The sequence below is a fragment of the Euprymna scolopes genome, chromosome 2, assembly GCF_053919585.1.
Source record: "Euprymna scolopes isolate OS-2025 chromosome 2, ASM5391958v1, whole genome shotgun sequence".
Lineage (NCBI taxonomy): Eukaryota > Metazoa > Mollusca > Cephalopoda > Sepiida > Sepiolidae > Euprymna > Euprymna scolopes.
In genome coordinates, this window is record NC_136483.1 from 191,991,332 (window position 1) to 192,010,446 (window position 19,115).

Consider the following 19,115-nt stretch of genomic DNA (forward strand, 5'->3'; position numbering starts at 1 on the left):
AGGTCACTTGCTTTAATGTCACCGCTCCGCTGCTTCTAAACTTTTTCAGATGAAAATAGGAGACTTACTTTTGGAATGACCTACGTATCTTCAACATAGAGAGGGGAAACAATGAATTGTTTTTTAGTTGCCAGTCTTAAATACAATTTACATTTAGAAAGAGAAAACAAAAACTGTTTTTTTTTTTTAAATAAATTAACAGCCATTTTGAATTTGGATGTGATAGAAATGTTTTTGAACTTTGCAATACTGCAATTATTTTAAATAAACTGTTATCAGCAGTATTTTGTCAGTTATTAATTTTTTTTCTAGATCATTGTAATCATGGTCTACACTTAAAAACGCGAAAAATTTGATTATCACAAGTTTGAAAATACGAGGAATCTTTGCATTGCGCAAAACACAGGTTGGTTCTATATATCTAATGAACATTGTCACAAATCCTCTCCACATAAAAAAGAAAAAATGTATTATCTATTTATCCACAGATACTTTGGACAACATAAAATAAAAAAGTTATAGAATTACAAAACTCTCATTATCTTTGTTATGTAATTATTTTTAAAACAAAATAATGAATGAGTATTGTAACCAAGATGTGATGTCGGTCAGGTGTGCGGATAGGCATCGCATTTGGAATGCGACTATGATTGTTTTGATAATTTCAAGTTGGAAACTAAAATGTAAATCGTAAACATTGTTTCGTTTACATTTTAAAGTATGATGTCATAGGTAGAGGCTCAGAAAAAAACATCAGCAACAACCATTGTGAAGAATTTTCCTTTCTTCCTCTGTGTTCCTAAAACTAAATGGAACTTCCATGAGCAAAGTTTCTTTCTGAGAACTACTTGTTTGCGGAATACAATATCACGGGGCTGCTTTTCAGCGGATTACAACATGATCGCTTTTAAATACAATGTTAACAAATTCTTGTTTGGGCGTCCTCTTAATTCAAGTTTACCCAGTCTCCACCATCATTTCTGATCCTCATATTATTGTTTCGCTGTCCTCTTGATTTCAAAGAAGATTTGACGATCAAAGTGGATCGATATTCTGCCTTTTGCGTCCTCAGTTTTAAATTTGGAGAATTTGCTGTAAATATAAAGGAGTGTGTTTAAAGGAATACTGGCATTCTTCATGCAATAAATTGTAAACCCTTTTTTTCACCATTTATCAAGGCCCGAAGACCATTCAAGTATAAAGGATAATGAATGTAAGGTGGTAGTTTAGTAATCGTTAATAGTGTAGATTATGGTTGTGGTTTATTATACTAGTTTTTATATGAGAAGAAATTTAAGTGTATAGGCGGCAGAATAATGTAAAAGTGTGATGGATAGATTCAAACTGATTCAACTTAAGATATAATGGTGGAACCAACTATGCAGTTTCACTTTTATTTTTTTATTTTATTTTTTTATATACAAAATTTACATGTAGAATGTTCTTACTGGCGTCAGACGTTCAGGTGGTTTTGTCTGTGATGCTATATTTCGGGATGTCTTTCCTTTGTCAAGTGTTTGTTCGACTTTCAAACGTGCATGGCAGGTTTTATTGTAGACGGAGCAGGTTTGCAGAAACTGTAAATTAATTTATCTGTTTTAGATGCATGATCTATTAATATTGGATATGTGTTGTTACTTGATATTATTTTTATTATATTTTGTTTATTTTTTTATATTGGACTTTTTAACTTTTTTTAATGAATGCATTGTTTTACAGTTAATCTTTACAGTAGATGAGTACACTAATAATATGTTATCTGCTGCCAAAGATGATCATTGGAAATATCTTCGAACCGTCTTGGCCCCGTCTTACAGTTCTAAAAGAATGCGTGAGGTTTGTATGATATCAAATATTGGAAATCTATAAATTCGCGTTCATGGAAGAAAATGGTTTTATGTTGTTGTTTTTGTTATATATTACTAAAGGAAGAATCATTTCCATTAAAAATCAATCCAGTATTATGCATGTAAAATTGATAAAAGTACACTTGAAAAGTGTGTACATTATGTGAAGAAGTCAAAGCAAATATATATATATATATATATATATATATATATATATATGTTGTTACATATGCGATAAAAGGTGTGGTAAGGCAATTTATAACGTAGGGGTATGAACGGAAACTTAATGATAAAAGCAAATATCGTTTACCTTTGTAACATGTCGCCAAAAGGGGGGTATAAGGGAATTTACGGGAAAGCAAAAATCCAAGTATTTTTATCTTTATCGCATACGTGACACAGCAAAAAATAAAAAATAAAACAAGTGGATAGAGATACAAGGACGAATACAATAAAAACGCAATGAAATAACGATGTAACAGACACTTTTCCAAATGATACAAAAATAGATTTATTTAAGATAACAAAAGAAAAGGAAATGTATTCAAAGTTATGGAATCTGAAGTATATCTATGCGTATTGAAATGAGCAAAAGTCTTTTGGGGGGGGAGGTAATCAAAGTCTTTGCACTTACAGGTCTCTTTTGTTTTCCCTTTTTATTTTGTTTCTTTTGCTGGTGTATTTCACAACTCGACAACGATACAATTAATCCAAGATATTTCCTTCGGTGGGAAAAGTTCGAATAGCAAATTCACGTGTTCTCTTTTCTTGCTCGCACTTTATATATCTGTCTCTTTTGTGAGGGATAAGGGATCACATCGTCCGTGTCAATACATCCACATCTTCTCCGCATGTTGGGAAAAAAGTCATCGTCTCTTTTGTGAGAAAGTAAATTAATCGCATTAATCGCGAAGAAGGTTGTGTCGTCCATGTATCATGTACCCGTCTCTCCTTTTCGCATGAGGGGAAGAAGTCGACCCCCTCCTCCAACGAGGAGAGAGACCTCTTTACAGGTCAGCGACCCAAACCGAAAAGAGCCATTTCCACCAGTGTCCAGTTAGAAAGGGAAAGGGGAAGTGATACCACTTCCGGTCTCCCCCTCTTCCTCTCTGCTTCACAATCCGGTCTAAAAATAGACTTGACAAAATCTCTAGCCGGTAAAGTCTCTGCAAGTTTTAAAGGGGAGAGTATACATTAGTAAACTTTCGCTCAGTTCAAAACAAATACTATATTAGCCTATCTTGTTGGAATCATGTTTTATTTTACCTCGACGACAAATATAAAAACAAAAAAACGATATATCTCGTCAGCCTAAAATTAAATATTTAAATTTTGATTAATCCAATTTAAAGATTAGGTCACAATATATATATTTAGCTAGCTACCTGATGTGGTGTTTATCTAACAACGAACCTCGAATTTTAACTCGAAATGGTTCCTCATATAATATTTATTAATAATGATAAAAATTAATATTTAACAGAAATAACAATATAAAACTACTTTTAAACCTAAACAGATTTTTTTCTCACGTTCTTCCATGGTTGCAAACTTTATAAACTGTTTAAATATCTGTTTAAAATCTTTATTGCCATTAAACGAAATTAAGTTAATGCTATTTAACTGAATTCATTAGGGTTATTTATACAAACTTATTTTTCCAGATGATAATCTTGTAGAAGTAGTGCCTTTATGGAGTCAACATTAAAATTAATTCTATATTTATGAACCAATCTCAAGTTTTTTATTATAGATCTGGGGTTAAAGTCAGTTTTAGAAGCTTATTGGAGTAATGGGCCTCCTCAACGATAGCGCAATTCATTTTGACTGTGGCAAAACAAGGATTCAGGTATCGGTAATGGAAAAAGACAAGTTTGGTTGGAGAAGTGTTAAAAGTAAAAAGCCCCCCCCCCTGATGATAATCTTATATTATAGATGTAGTGTCTTTATAGCATTAACATATCTTTAAAATCCTATTTTCATGAACCAATAGCATAAATACAAATAGATATGCTTAAACAATACCTGTAGGATTAACATATCTTTAAAATTTCATATTTATGAACCAATAGCAATAGTACAGGGTGGAAAGATAAAGTTTTCGCTCTAAAGAACACAGCATTATTTTAAAACTTTTATTGAAAAAAAACAATTCAGGTAACTTGATTATGTAGTAGAGCTAACATCCATTCAATGTAATCGCTTTCAGCCACAATCACTGCCTCGATACAGGTCCGGAACTGGGAGCTTGCCTTTTCCACAGGAGCTTGGCGAATACTCGCCAGATGGCGGCGATCAGGCTGACTTTGGTCTTGTGAGAGGTCATGTTCATGATGTTCTCTATGTATGACAAAATGAAGTAGTCCAGCAGGTTCAGGTTGGGGAAGGAGGGCAGGGGACAGTGAGAGAAGGGTACAAAGTCGTAGCACTCCTTCTGAAGCCTGGGACATTTTGGGCTTGTGAACCAGTGCCGAATCCTACTGCCACACTCAGGGTATGTCAGCAGCCACCTAATTGCACCAGGGGATCACCACACTCTTCAGCAAATCCAGGTACAGTTTGGAGTTGACTTTCAGGCTGACTTGTTCTACACACAGACAAAAAAGTACACTTATATATATATATATAGATATATAGATTAAATGAATCAATTATACAGACTTAATATCCCAGATGTTAATTTTAGCATAAAAGATGATGTTACCACTGAAATAAAAATAATAGCAAAACAAAATATCTAATCGCATTTTTAAATTGAGTGGCTTTTTAAAAAATTTCAGATGGTTCTATTGATTGAAAATTTGGTCCAATCAGATTTGCAATTTTCATGTTGAGTGTCATTCATCAAAATACCCATCATACACAATTTGATTTTGCTGGCATATAAGTAGAAAATATTTTCATCATATCTTTTTAAAAATTTCAGATGGTTCCATTGATTGAGAATGTCCTGAAGACATTTGAAAAAAACTTAAATAAAATTGCAGATAGCAAGGAACCAACAGATGTCACTATGTGAGTCGATTTCTCTATTTTAGTCATTCAATTTCAAACAAAATATTGACACAATAATATTTTAAAGCTATTCATTAGAAACAATTGTTTATGATTGCATTGGAAATCTGAAAAACAAAAGTTGCATTCAATTTTGAACAATCATCAATTTTTACTAAGAATGAATATGATTTTAAAAGATTTGTTAATCAATAATCAATATGCAATCAACAAGGAAAATTGCTATTCATTTTATTAAATTTTTTATTACCTTAAATCATCCTCAAAACATGAATAAAAAATATAGGGAAAATAATATTTATAAACAATTCAATATAAACAATTTATAATTCAGCATGACTTTCGTGATTTTGTTCAGCTACGAATCTTTTATCTGTTGTAATTGAGCAGATCTGTCGGTTGATGGATAATTCAGAAGAGAGTACAGCCATTACGCTTGACATTTCAAAAACGTTTGAAAGAATATGGCATTCTGGTCTTCTACACAAACTTAAGAGTTATAGTATTAGTGATAATTTTCTTAACATTGTTAGTTTTTTTCTATATGATATAAACTTGCAAACAACTCTGGATGATGTCTCTTCATTCTTTTTTCCTATCAATGCTTGTGTTCCTCAAGGTTCTATTCTAGGCCCAACTCTGTTTCTTCTCGATATAAATGATTTTCCTGGAAACATTATTTAGAAAATTAGCATCCATGCAGATGATGCCATTCTCTATTTGCTTCTTACTCTTTTCCCTAGGATCAGTTGAAATATGCAGCTGATCTTGAAGCTGACCTGGGTTGCATTGTGGATTGGGGTCCAAAATGGCTTATTTCATATTACCCTGTTAAACATCAGTTCATGTCTTTCAAGCGTCGTTATGTCCCTTTTCTTACTGAGATCCTCATAGATAACCTTGTTCTTAAGGAGAAATTGATTTTGAAACTTCTTGATTTATCTATCTTGTCAAATCTACCTTGCAGTTCATATATTAAATCCATTTCTCTTTCTGCTTCTTGTAAAGTCAGTTTTTTTCTATCACTTTAAACACTTTCTCACGCCTAAAGCTATTCTCTATCTCTGCCAATCTACTATCAGACCACGTATGGAGTACTGTTATCGTATTTTGGCTGGTGGATCTGTGTTCCACTTAAGGGGTTTTGATAAAATTCAGAAACATATCTGTAATTTGATAAGCCTAAACCTTTTTTTCTTTTCTGCAACTTCTCTCGCACAAACGTAATGTTGCAAGTGTCGGCATTTTCTATAAATATTATATCATGTGTTATTCAGAAATATCTTACCTATTCCCCGCTTCTTTTGCTCCAGCTTGTGTAGTATTGGGAATCCCAGTTTAATTGCTATATAGGTAGTTTTAGAAATAGAAAGTTATATAAGCATATTTTGGTTTCCCATCAGCGAGTTAGCAGGGTCAGAAAGGTAAGGTTTGACAGGCATCAAACCCAAGTCACCTTGAACGATCTAGATTAGAATGTACCGAAAATTAAGGAATTGACGACCACATGGATGGAGTTTGGTCTTAGCAGCAGAGGAATGCAGACGAGAGATTTCGGGTCTCTCCCGACGACCAGGGGTTCAAGATGTTAGGCTTGCCTTGAATAAAAAAGGTTTGAAGCTTCAATTCCATCTTGTTGTTGATTGATGAATCTGTCTGCAGCATCATTCCCCAGCAGGATGGAAGACCAGCGACCAAGAAGACGTCATGCGCTGGCTAAGGCAAACCAGGTATGTTTGCATTATATTGTTTGCACATACTCATCTCGGAAACTCCCCAGGGCAAAAGAAACTGTAAAGGAATAGCAAACACACACCCACACACACATATAACAGTGAACTGCACGTAAGGACACACGTTTATAGATAAAAACACCCACACCCACACGTATATGTAAGAACATTGATAAACACACACAGACCCGTAACAATAAACGTAACAGTAAATGTTTACAAATAATAATAAATAATAAACACACGTCGTCTTTTACGGTAACACTTGTTTGACTTGTAGGTCTAGTGGTCTTCATCAATTTGCTTTTCCAAGAACCGCAAGCCTGTGGAACTCTTTTCTTGCTGACTGTTTTCCTCCATTTCATAGCATTTGTCTTTTCAAGTTAAGGCCGTTAGACATCTCCTGTATTTGCGATAATGACCTCTCATTTTGCTAGCTCCTTACATTAAGTAGTTTCATGCCTTGTCTTGAGCGATTGCAATTAAAAAAAAAGAAAAAGAAATTGCTTTAGAAATCTGACAACCAGAAGTTGCTGTAAATTTTGCAAATCATTATTATTTTTTTTAGAAAGAATGAAGACAATTCTAAAAGCTATGTTCATCAATAATCAATATTCAATGAACAAATAAAAGTTATGATTGATTTTATTAAATTTTTGTTGTTTCTTTAAATCATCCTCAAATCATTATAAATAAAAGGATTACCGGGCAACGCTGGACAGGTACAGCTAGTTATGAATAGAAAGAACTGTGTTTTAACAACTGAACTATTAAATTATTTAAAACAAAACAATGCGTAGTTAATTGTGATAGGTTTCATGAACTTAGACAAAAATATATGGTATATTAAAGTATATGATATACCATACTAAGATATGCACTTTTAAAATTCTATACTAAATAAAAATAATTTCACATTTAAAAGTTTATGAATGCTTTATCGAGAAATTGGAATAATAAATAGAATCTATATATTTTCAAAAGTTGCCTAAAAAATGTTTGTTTTTGTCTGATGGTAAATACAACTGATGGTTTGAAAAATGAAATTGATAAATTGTCTTAGTACGGATTGCAAACCTATGTGACTTATTTTTTGCCATTCCTTCCAATCCACGGAATTGGTTGATGGACACCCAACTATTGAGACATGTCCAATCAAAAAATATTTTCTCTCCACTTTCTCCTTGGCTTTCTTCTGGCTCTTTTTGCCCTCTAACTTTCAATGTATAACTTTGACAGGCCAGTAGTTGATCGTTTGATATGGCCAAAAAATTTAAAGATTTTACATTTGATTTGATCAAATAGAGAGACTAGGGAAGTAGTTTGACGAAGTGGATTTATTTTTTTTTTTTTTGATCAGGCGATGAAGCGCATTACGTGATTTTGAAACATCTCAATGTGATTGGCTAGTTGTTTAGTCATTATTTATGGCAATAGAATTGTAAGTTGTTCTTGGAAACATATCTGTCAAGATTAATAACAAGGAAATGTTGTAGACAACATTTGAAACTAAAAAAAAAAGCCGACCAATATTTCACTCCAAATAATTTGGGTGACTGAAATAGGATTTAACTGATAGAGCACTGACGGAAAGAAAGAGGATCTATTTTCACAACTGTTGCCATCACAAGTAACAAACCCTATGACCAATGTCAGCGCTCTCTAGTCCTTTTTTGTTTGTTTGAAGTCTCAGAAATAAGCTTATCATATGTTTATTGCATACATTAATGGTGCTTTTCTGTTCTCACCATTTTTTATATTTACCAAATTCCTTTGTACAAATGTTTCAGAAATAAGATTCTCATATGCCTGTGCAAATCACGCTGTAGCCTTTCAATTGTTTGTCTTCATTCTACTTGGTTAAATCAACCTCAGATCACTAATGCAGGAATCAGGTTCTAATCGCACCAGAAAATTTATTTTCTATACAAAACATATTAGCTAATTCTCTTCGGAGTGAGCAACTGATAGCCAGCATAACAAACAAAAACAGACTCTTTTTGTCACAAATAAAGCTAATCACACTTACCCTCACATGTTTTGGCACCAGCCCATCACTTCTATTACAACATTGTATAAGTTGTTATTGTAGAATGAAATTGAAATAAATGCGATGCCATCTTGAAAACAGTCTGAAAGGACAAGGGAGATAATTCCAAATACTTTAAACTTGTAAGATTTGAAAAAGCCATACTTTACATGGCAGGGAGGGGCATCGTTCATTGCTGGCAAAAGTATATTGAGAATGGTGGTGACTATGTAGGAAAAAATAAATTTTGGAGCACAAAAGGTCACTCGTTTTAATGGTACCATTCCCGTTTTTATAGCTCTTCAACTTTTTGAGTTAAAATTTGGGAGACTTTACTTTTGGAACGATCCTTGCAATAAGGGTTTTATATAGCAATGATAATAACAATACAGTAAAGTAAAAATAATTCTTATATAATACCACATTTGTCACATTTTGATAGAGAATAAGGTTTAAATTATTTGGATTATTCAAACCACTGTTCTCATCTTGAGTGTTATTCTCACAATGCTTTGGTCAAAGTAATAACCAACCTAAAGAATAGAATGATAAAATTGTCGCCCTAGAAAAGACGACATGATTCCATTTCCATTTGATGAAAACCGGTTTTCTTTTTTGTTGCAGACCATCTACTAGTTGGCCAGTTGTGTACAAATCCCAAGAGCGATAAGAGCCTTCTATCATGTCTGAAAGTGACACAATGTTCAACGAGCGAGACCTGAGATGTGCCACTGTACAGCTCATGCTCTCTATTGATTCAAGTTATGACAACAGGACCATTACCAGCACCCTCAAAATGCAAATCCGGATGGTTCAATGCTTGAGGGTACAGCTCAATGAAGCTTCCAGTCACGGTTATGGTCTTTTGTGTGGTTTCAAGTGAGGGCCACATCATGCCACCTCACATCTTCGAAGTTGGCTTGAAAGTCAACACCGAAGTGTACCTGGATGTGGTTAAGAGTGTGTGTAGTGATCCCCTGGTGCAATCAGGTGGCAGCTGGGTCTGACAGCAGTACGATGCCGGCCCACAAATTCAAAGAGTCTCAGGCTTGGCTTCAGAAAGAGTGCTATGACTTTGTATTCTTCTCTCACTGTCCCCCTCCTCCCCCGACTTAAACCTGCTGAACTACTTTGTTTGGTCATACCCCAAGAATATCACCAGTTTGACCTCTCACAACATCAAAGCTAGCCTGATTACTGCCATCTGTGGAAAAGGCATTCTCCCAGTTCTGGACCTGTATCAAGGCGGTGATTAAGGATGAAGGCGGCTACATTGAATAGATGTCAGCTCTACTACATAATCAAGTTACCTGAATTGATTTTTAAAAATAAAAGTTTTAAAATAAAGCTGTAGTGTTGTTTTCTTTAGGGTGACAACTTTATCGCCCCATCCTATACTTCACGTGCATCTTGGGAAGCTATACGGAATTTCAAACAGAACTCTTTTATTTAATTGATGTACGTAGCTTTCTTTCATCCCACCAGCCATGACCAGATAGAAGTCTAAAGTAATTCGTAATTGTAATAGTATTACTCATACTTAGGATTGAACCGCCAGCCCTCAGAAAGACTCTCATGTACAACTCATTATAACTTGACACTTTTATCCAAAAACATGTTGCTTGCGATTTCGTATAGATTCCTGGATTTGGCAAGGTGAAACTGGAGAAAGTCGACAAATACACCATCTAAAATATTGTGAGATTAACATCCCAGATGAGAACAGTAGTCTGAATAATCTTAATTATCAATCCTAATCTCAAAAAATTTCCAAACATAAATTGAAATTTTTTTTTTTTTTAAATTTCAGTTTATTTTCAGGTTATACAATGGATGTTATTGCTTCAACTGGATTTGGAATAAAAGTGGATTCACAAGAAAATCCTGACAGCCCTCTCGTTAAAAATGCGAGAAAAGTCTTTGATGCTGACTTTTTCAAGTCTTTACAGGTTATTAGTAGTAAGTAATTATTAACATCTAATTTCCCTTTATATATATATATATATATATATATATATATATATATATATATATACGTTTTATATTTATTACCGTATTTCTCTGTTAAGTTACATTATTGTTTCAGCTACCCGACCGTTTTTTGGCCGTCTGTAGCTTCCTTAGACTTTTACAGAAATGTCCATTATATAATCAATTCTTAATGATGCAATATATATATATATATATATATATATATATATATATATATATATATATATATACTAGTGGGGGTAAATAACTGTTTCGATATTAAAACATTAAAAATCGAAAAACAGATATATTTGAAATCTCAGCTCGAATGTGCAAGCTTAAGATAATGATGCTGACTACAATACTGACTGGTCTATGACCGCGTGAGCGAAATTAGGTCGTTTTTTAATATTTAAACTAATTCAAGAAAGAACGTTTTTTGCACATGCGTGTTTGGCTAAATTGTCATGAAGGAATGATTTTCTGCTACGCTACCCTGTAGAAAAGTGCTCAGTTGAGGGTGAAGGAATTAACGTTTTTAACCAATTTTTGATATTTGTCGTCCGAAGGGTTGAGATTCAAAATGATATCGATCTCGTGAAAACCCGTCGCCTCTGTCCAAAGTTTTGTGAGACATACATACATACATACATGCATATATACATACATACATACATACGTATGTTTAAACAGATTTTTGCCCTTTATATTATAGACTAATTTGTTCTGATAAGATCCTATACATATATAAGTAAATATATGAATTTGTCCTGACAATTTGCTTTTGGATGAAACACATGTTTGTGTAATTTAGTAGCATAAGTATATTTCTAGATTACTACATAGCTCTATTTATGTACGTATCATGTTAAAAAAAGAAAAAATGTATTATGTCGGTCGTGGAATGTTACGACCCAAATGGTAAGGTAAAATAACCCAGAGCACAATTTGACAAGAAGAAATGACAGAACAAAGCAACAAGATTACATATATATATATATGTATCTATATATGCATAAATTATTTCATTATGCAATCAAATTTAATAAACACAAATCAAAACAAAGAATGTAATATCCCAGCGGGTCAAAAAAACAAACAAAAAACAACAACAACAACAACAACGACAAAAATAAATGGGGCGAATGAAGAAAGTCAACAAGTGTGAATCAATGCCTCTCTTTCCTTTCTTTTTCTTTTCTTTCTCGCCATATATATTATTTTGATTACAGAAATTCCTCTCTGGACCAAAGTACCGTATGCTTGCAAGAACATATGCCACATGAAAATTTATTATATCTAGATTATTCGCCATTATCTTATGTAACTTTAGGAGGCCATTTTAGGCACATTTTATCCTAGAAGCAACACTATCACAATCGCAGCATCTTTAGAAGAAGTAGTTCCTATTTTCCCCTAAACATTAAATCCTCCTATCGCCTCCAGTCAAGACCGGGAGGAAATATACACATTCTATATATATATATATATATATATATATATATATATATATATATATATATATATATATATATATATATCAAAGAAAGAGAGAGAGAGAGAGAGAGAGAAAGAGAGGAAATAAAAATTGGTGTAGATATTGTTCGCTATGAAATGTTTTTTTTCTTCAGCATAAAAAGAAATATAAAAACGAGAGAGAGAGAGAGAGAGAGAGAGAGAGAGAGAGAGAGAGAGAGAGAGAGAGAGAGAGAATAAAAACTGGTAGATATTGCTCGCCGTGTAATGTTCTTTTTATGCCAAAGAAAAAATAACAAACATTTCACGGCATCAACATTATCTACAACAGTTTTTATTTCCACACACACACACACACACACACTCTCTCTCTCTCTCTCTCTCTCTCTCTCTCTCTCTTTACAGTTCTTTTTTCTGCCGAAATAAAAACATATATTTTACGGCGTCAACATTATCTACAACAGTTTTTTTAAAATCTCTTCTCTTTCTTTCTCTCTCTCTCTTTCTCGTTCTCTATCTCTCTCACTTCTTCTATATATATCTTTCCTAACTCTCTTTCTCTCTCTCTCTCTCTCTCTCTCTCTCTCTCTCTCTCTCAGTTTCTCTGTCACTCTCTCGCTCTCACTCCAATTATTAATTTTCTTGCTTGGTTCTGTGTCCGTTTGTTCGTTTTACTATGTTGCTCGCTACGGTAACTTACTATCACAAAAGCAACAACAACAAAAAATTCATTTGCCTACTTATCATTCCGCATTTATTTACGTATTCACAGATTGTTGTAAAACAACAATAGAAGATGAGGATAGCAGTCCGCAAATAAATACATAAACTTCCTTTATTAATTAACTTACGGTTATTTTTCTATAATAAAAAAGTTTGTCACATTTATTCCTTCTGAAAAAAAAATTAATTTTGTCTTTTTTTTGATAGTGGAGGGTTTCCATTTACACAAACTGAGCCACAGCAACACATGACCGGGTACGGTAGTATTATATAAGATAGTATTTAGTCAAACAAAAACAAATGTCTGAAGCTTTTAGTTCGGTTATTCATGGGAATGGACAGGATCGGAATAAAAAAGGAAAGATTAAAATCACAGGGTAACTATCTCTTAGAAAAGGTATAATCTGAATAAAGTGAACGACCTGACGGAAATAAAGTATTCAAGAGAAGTCATCGTCTAATTTCAAGCTTCCTGGAATTTTAAGAGTTCTTTGAGATTTGTGGTAACACGTCCATTCCCAGATTTGTGATAAGCATGGTCATTTTCTGCTGTTTTGAGAAAGATATAGAGGAATGTTCGCCCTTTATTCCGTGCAGTTATCTCCAAATCAATTTAATTCGAGTTTGTGGTGAAATTGGTGATTTTTTTACCACTGATTCTGGCAATAGTCTACATCATATGGCGTTTTTACTCAGAATACTTAAAAAAAAAAATTCTGCCTCCATGTGATTTAATTTGCACGTCAACTCTATTTCAAGTTACTTGTCCTCTCTTTCTATCTTTATCTTTAGGAAGGAAAAACGAATGTGAGGAGAGTAAGGGGATAAAGAAATATATGATGTGACAAGGAGATGGAGAGGCTGTTTGTTTGTATCATTTCCGCTAACGTTTAAAGTGTGGGCGTCTGAATGACTCGCTTTTAAGCAATCGAATAAAATCTGATCAAGGAAGGGGAGAATCTTTGCCGTCGCGCATTTTAACTGACTCTCGTATTAGCATCAACACTGAATCGCGTTCACGCGTAAAATAATAAATATAATATTGTGTAAATATCAAAATCTAACAAAACAAAATAAGAGCAAAAAGAGATTTCTTCCATTAATTAGCGCTTTTGACCATCTGCCGATATTGAATGTACACACAAAATAAGATATATCAGAGACGATACAAGACACATTTTTTTTCTGAAAATAAAATGCAAAGGAATTTCAGAGATAAAAGATCTAAAGCTGTCCTAATCAGCTCTTGAGTATTGATACATTCTACATCTGAGTTTTCTTGAATTTAGATTTGATCTTAATGCAGACAACTGAATAATCAGAAGATCCCAGAATAGATAGAACAGTAAATATGCTCTGGTCGTGGTCAGTTGTTAAGAAAACGTTATGAACATCAGGTACATGCGTTGGTTTGTTAAATCCGAGTTGACTCAGAAGCAAGAGAAGAGTCATGACAAAATCTTTCTTTATCGACAGTTTTGTTTTAATAGACTAGAATTCTCTATTGTGAATCTTAAAGTCGAATGAATGCTAAAATAACCTGAAATTTCATTGAAGTCATTGACAAAAACTGATGAGCCAATGCTAGATTCACACAGAAACAACAAGTCAGGTTTGGTCTTGTGTAAATGGATTTCAACCTACACAACTTTCAATGCTACGATTTCCTTCAACTGTGTTTATTATAGTTTTATTTGGAAAATAATTTAATTTTTTTTTTTCATGTTGAGTGATTTTACGTTTATTTGCGTTCAGCACAATCCTTATGTGTCCAATAATGACATTTCATCTCTAATATGTTTGTAATTGCAGTAATATTTCCAAATCTTGGAAAATTAATCCACAAAATTAAACCAGGTGCAACGCTTGGAAATCTGAGTTATTTTATCAATTTTTGTAAGGAACTGGTTGAAGAAAGAAAACGGGAAAAACATATAACTGTAAGTATTTTTGCAAACATATTTTAATTATGATAATTAGTTATGTTTCAGCATATTTGAGACGTGGATTGACAATTTGTATTATTTGGTCTATTATTCTCATCTTGATTGTGATATTCACAATGTTTTGGTTAATTTAAATTCTGATTTTCTTTTGTTCTTTTTCGAATTTTAAAGCCTTCCATTAAACTTGGGAATCTTTTTACTAAAGAACTTGTGGGGGATTTTGAAGTGAAATTCTTTAATTATTCCGGACTTAGTAACTTTGACTTTTAGTTACTTACAGGGAGAAATTTAACTTGTTGACTTAATGTGGCACAAGTAATGAAAAATGTAACTTACACAAGCGACGGCGCTTCTGTCTATCCTGTCGGGTGACGGAATCAAAGAAGGAAAGAGAAAAGAAACACTTTTGTTTACAGACAACTTATTAATATACATATTGATTTAATTTGCATATGAGGGCAATGACTGCTGTGAAAAAGAAAGAAGGGGAAAGCACAGAGCAATCTTTTTTTGAACCGCTGAGAGAAAGAGACGGTGAAAATTTAGTGAAGATTGCAGTTGAAGCTGGCAAGAAGGAGTTTGGACAGAATATTATTATTATTATTTTTGAATCTCAGTTTCCTTCACTTAAGTAGATTTTTAAATTTAAAGTTTTGATGTGAACAGTTAAGTTTAGCAATTATATTACAAAGATAATTGGGTTATAATTGATGGGTATTCCGTGTGTACGAACAAAAATGTTGTACATCGTAATTTGCAAAATTTTTAACTCCTTTCACATTCTGATGATATCGATTATTGAGCATTTTTATCTGCATAATTATTAGTATATATATATATATATATATATATATATATATATATATATTGAATAAAATAAAATTAAAGCTTATGATCATGGCTGACATAATGAGAACAATCTAATCTCATGGATTAAATAAAAGCTTAAGTTCGAAATTTCGTAGAGGTTCCCGATAATAATATATAAAAAAACGTGAAATCACCTTTTTCTTCACTTTTTGTTATCAAGTAAGATCTTTGACTTACTTGCAGCGTCATCAAATACTTTTGCAAGCAAAATCCGATCCCGCATTTTTCTACTTCCTACCCTCTAATGAGAAGGAAACTATTTCTTCAAAACTCCGCGGAATAAGGACTATCCACTTATTTAGTGTTTCTTTTTCAAATTAAATATGTTTTTAACTCTTTTTCAAAGTGTTTTTTTAACATGTTTTATTAACTATTTGCTCTTTATATATATATATATATATATATATATATATATATATATATATATATATATATATATATATATATATATATATTAGCAGGGAGAATATTTCACACTCCTATGTTTTTATTGTCATCGAAATCCGTGAAATCGCCCGGGAAGAAGTTCACATACCTCCATGCAGTAACTTAGTCCAAACTATATGTTATTCTACATTGCACTCTAGAGAACCTACTGTTTCTTTTATAAAATTATTTTATATAAAATTCTTTCCAGTTAACAAAAAAAAAAAAGAAAGTATATTAAGAAATTTACGTGTGGGATTTGAACCTTCAGACCACGTCATGCAAAAAACAAAAAAAAAAACAAAAAAAAAAACACGTAAATTTTTAAGTCTTTTAAAATTCTTTGCAGTTAATGAAAAAAAATAAGAAATGTACGTGTGGAGTTCGAACCTACAGATCACATCATGCCAAATAAAACATGTTATTAACTTTGATATGGTATACACACACACACACACACACACACACACACACACACACACACACATTTATAATCATATATATATATATGTATATATACATATATATATAAATGTACATATATATGTATGTATATATATGTATGTATATATATATGTGTACATATATATATGTATGTATATATATATGTATATATATGTATATATATATATAGTATACGAGGGGCGTGCAATAAGTAATGCTCCTGACCCACTTCCCATAGCAGTAGAGCAACGAAACTTGGCACAGTTATTAGTCGTTCTCTACATAGGAACAACCCAGAGTTATGCATTTCTCTCATCGTTTGATGCAGCTCTGGAGACCGTTTTTGTAGAACACCCCAGGTTAGTCCTCCAACCACGACGTGACTTCGGAAATCAAGGCTGCATCATCTGGGAAACGCTTTCCTTTCAAAAACAACTTCATGGCTGGGAAGAGGTGAAAGTCAGAGGGTGCAAGCTCAGAAGAGTAGGGAGGATGGGGAGCATTTCATAACCACACGCCCGTGTTTCTGATCTGGCGTCTTGCGAGTTGTGGACCGGAGCATTGTCCTGCAGGAGGAGGGTACCTTTGCTGATCTTGCTCCGCCTCTTGATTTTGATAGCTTCTCTTAATTTCCTCAAAAGTGAAGCATAATAGGCTCCTGTAATTGTGGTACCCTTTGCCAGGAAACCTGTCATTACTACTCGGTCCTGGTCCCAGAAGACTGTGAGCATGACCTTGCCAGCGGAGGGCTGCACCCTTGCCTTCTTTAGAGGTGGTGAGTCCAAGTGCTTCCACTACATTGACTGGGCTTTGGTCTCTGGATCATAGTGATGGACCCAGGTTTCATCCTGTGTAATCAGTCTTTTGAAAAACTTTGACTCATCTTCTTGGCACATCTCCAAATTCATCCTTGAGCACTCGACGCGTTCTCGCTTCTGGAATGGTGTGAGTAACCTGGGAATCCATTTGGCAGACACCTTATGCATATGCAAATGGTCATGAATGATAGTTTCCACAGACCCTGTACTAATCTTGACATTTTGGACTATTTGGCGAATAGTAATGCGCCGATCTTCCAAAATGGCAGCCTCAACTTGACGGAGAGATGCCTCATCAATGGCAGAAGGGGAAGGGCGACCAGGTCTGGGAGCTGTTTCCACAGACTTCCGGCCATGTTTGAATTCACGATGCCAGCGTTTTACAAGGTCATATGATTGCGCATTATCACCATACGTTTCTTTCATTTCATCAAAAGTCTCATGTGGTGTGCGTCCTTTCAAATACAAAAACCGGATCACTGCTCGACATTCAACAGGCTCTATTCCACACCTGACTCAGTTCAAACACCTGTAAAACAGAAATCACAATTAGTTCAGAGCTGTAATTTGCCACATAACCCGCAGAGATATAAATCACTGCACATGCAAAATTTCAGCTAGATCAGACAACTGGAAGTGGGTCAGGGGCATTACTTATTGCACGCCCCTCGTATATGAATGTATGTATGTATATGCATATATGTATGTATATATATGTATGTATATATATGTGTATGTATGTATATGCATATATATATATGTATATGCATCTATATATATGTATGTATAGTTATATATAAATGTATGTATATGCATATATATATGTATGCATATATATGTATATGCATGTATATATATGCATTTATATATATATGTATGCATATATATGTATATGCGTGTATATATATGCATATGTATATATGTATGCATATATATGTATATGCATGTATGTATATATATATGTATATGTGTATAAAAATGTATGTATATATATATGCATATATAAATGTATGTATATATATATATGCGTATATGAATGCATGTATATATATGTGAATATAAATATATGTATATATATGTATATATTTGTATGTATATATATGTGAATATATATATATATATATATATATATATATATATATATATATATATATATATATATTGCAATAGAAAAATAATGTGGTTAAGCTTGGACATGGAAAATAAAAGACTAGTTGTTAAAACTGGAAAAGAAAAGGACAAAATATTCTAGTAAAACATATAATAAATTTATAACTTAAAATATTGCATCATTAAGAATTGATTATATAATGGTTTCGCTTATATTTTCTTTTTATATATACCAATCCTTATTTAAGAAGCTCAATGTTATTTCAGAGCATATAATGAATGAATGAAAAAATTATTTTTTATCAACTCTCGAGGTAGAAATTTATAAAGAATTAGTGAAATGTTATATAATTTCTTTAAAGATATTGACTTAATAATAACCACAGATAAAAATCATAAAATAGTAAATTTTTTATGTCACTTTGAATCTAATTAACAATACTTATGTAGGTTCATTTCACAGTCGGATTTTGGCGCGGTTTGCTTCATCTGTGTTGGTTAATAGAAATTCTTGTGTGCGGGGCGTTTGCTCAGTTGGTAGAGTGTTTGCCTCGCATGCAAGAGGCTCGGGTTTCGAATCCTGAGTTCGGATCTGTCTAACTGATGAGACCAAATGAGGGAAAAACTCTTGAACTTCCAGTTCGTTGACTGTTATGGCTCTTGTGAGCTGCGGACTTATATATATATATATATATATATATATATAT

The 19,115-nt window shown here is 33.1% G+C and overlaps 1 protein-coding gene across 3 annotated transcripts in view; it reads left to right on the forward strand.

Moving 5' to 3' along the window:
* LOC145300261 (cytochrome P450 3A4-like) overlaps window positions 1–19,115 on the forward strand; it is a 56,294-nt gene that overhangs the window by 17,934 nt on the left and 19,245 nt on the right. For 2 of the 3 annotated variants that reach the window (XM_080144470.1, XM_080144469.1), the window contains exons 5-8: window positions 1,720–1,836; window positions 4,774–4,862; window positions 10,435–10,583; window positions 14,607–14,734. In XM_080144470.1, coding sequence (XP_080000596.1) covers window positions 1,720–1,836; window positions 4,774–4,862; window positions 10,435–10,583; window positions 14,607–14,734 — 483 coding nt within the window. The remainder of the gene's footprint in view (window positions 1–1,719; window positions 1,837–4,773; window positions 4,863–10,434; window positions 10,584–14,606; window positions 14,735–19,115) is intronic. The other variant, XM_080144471.1, reaches the window with a different exon arrangement.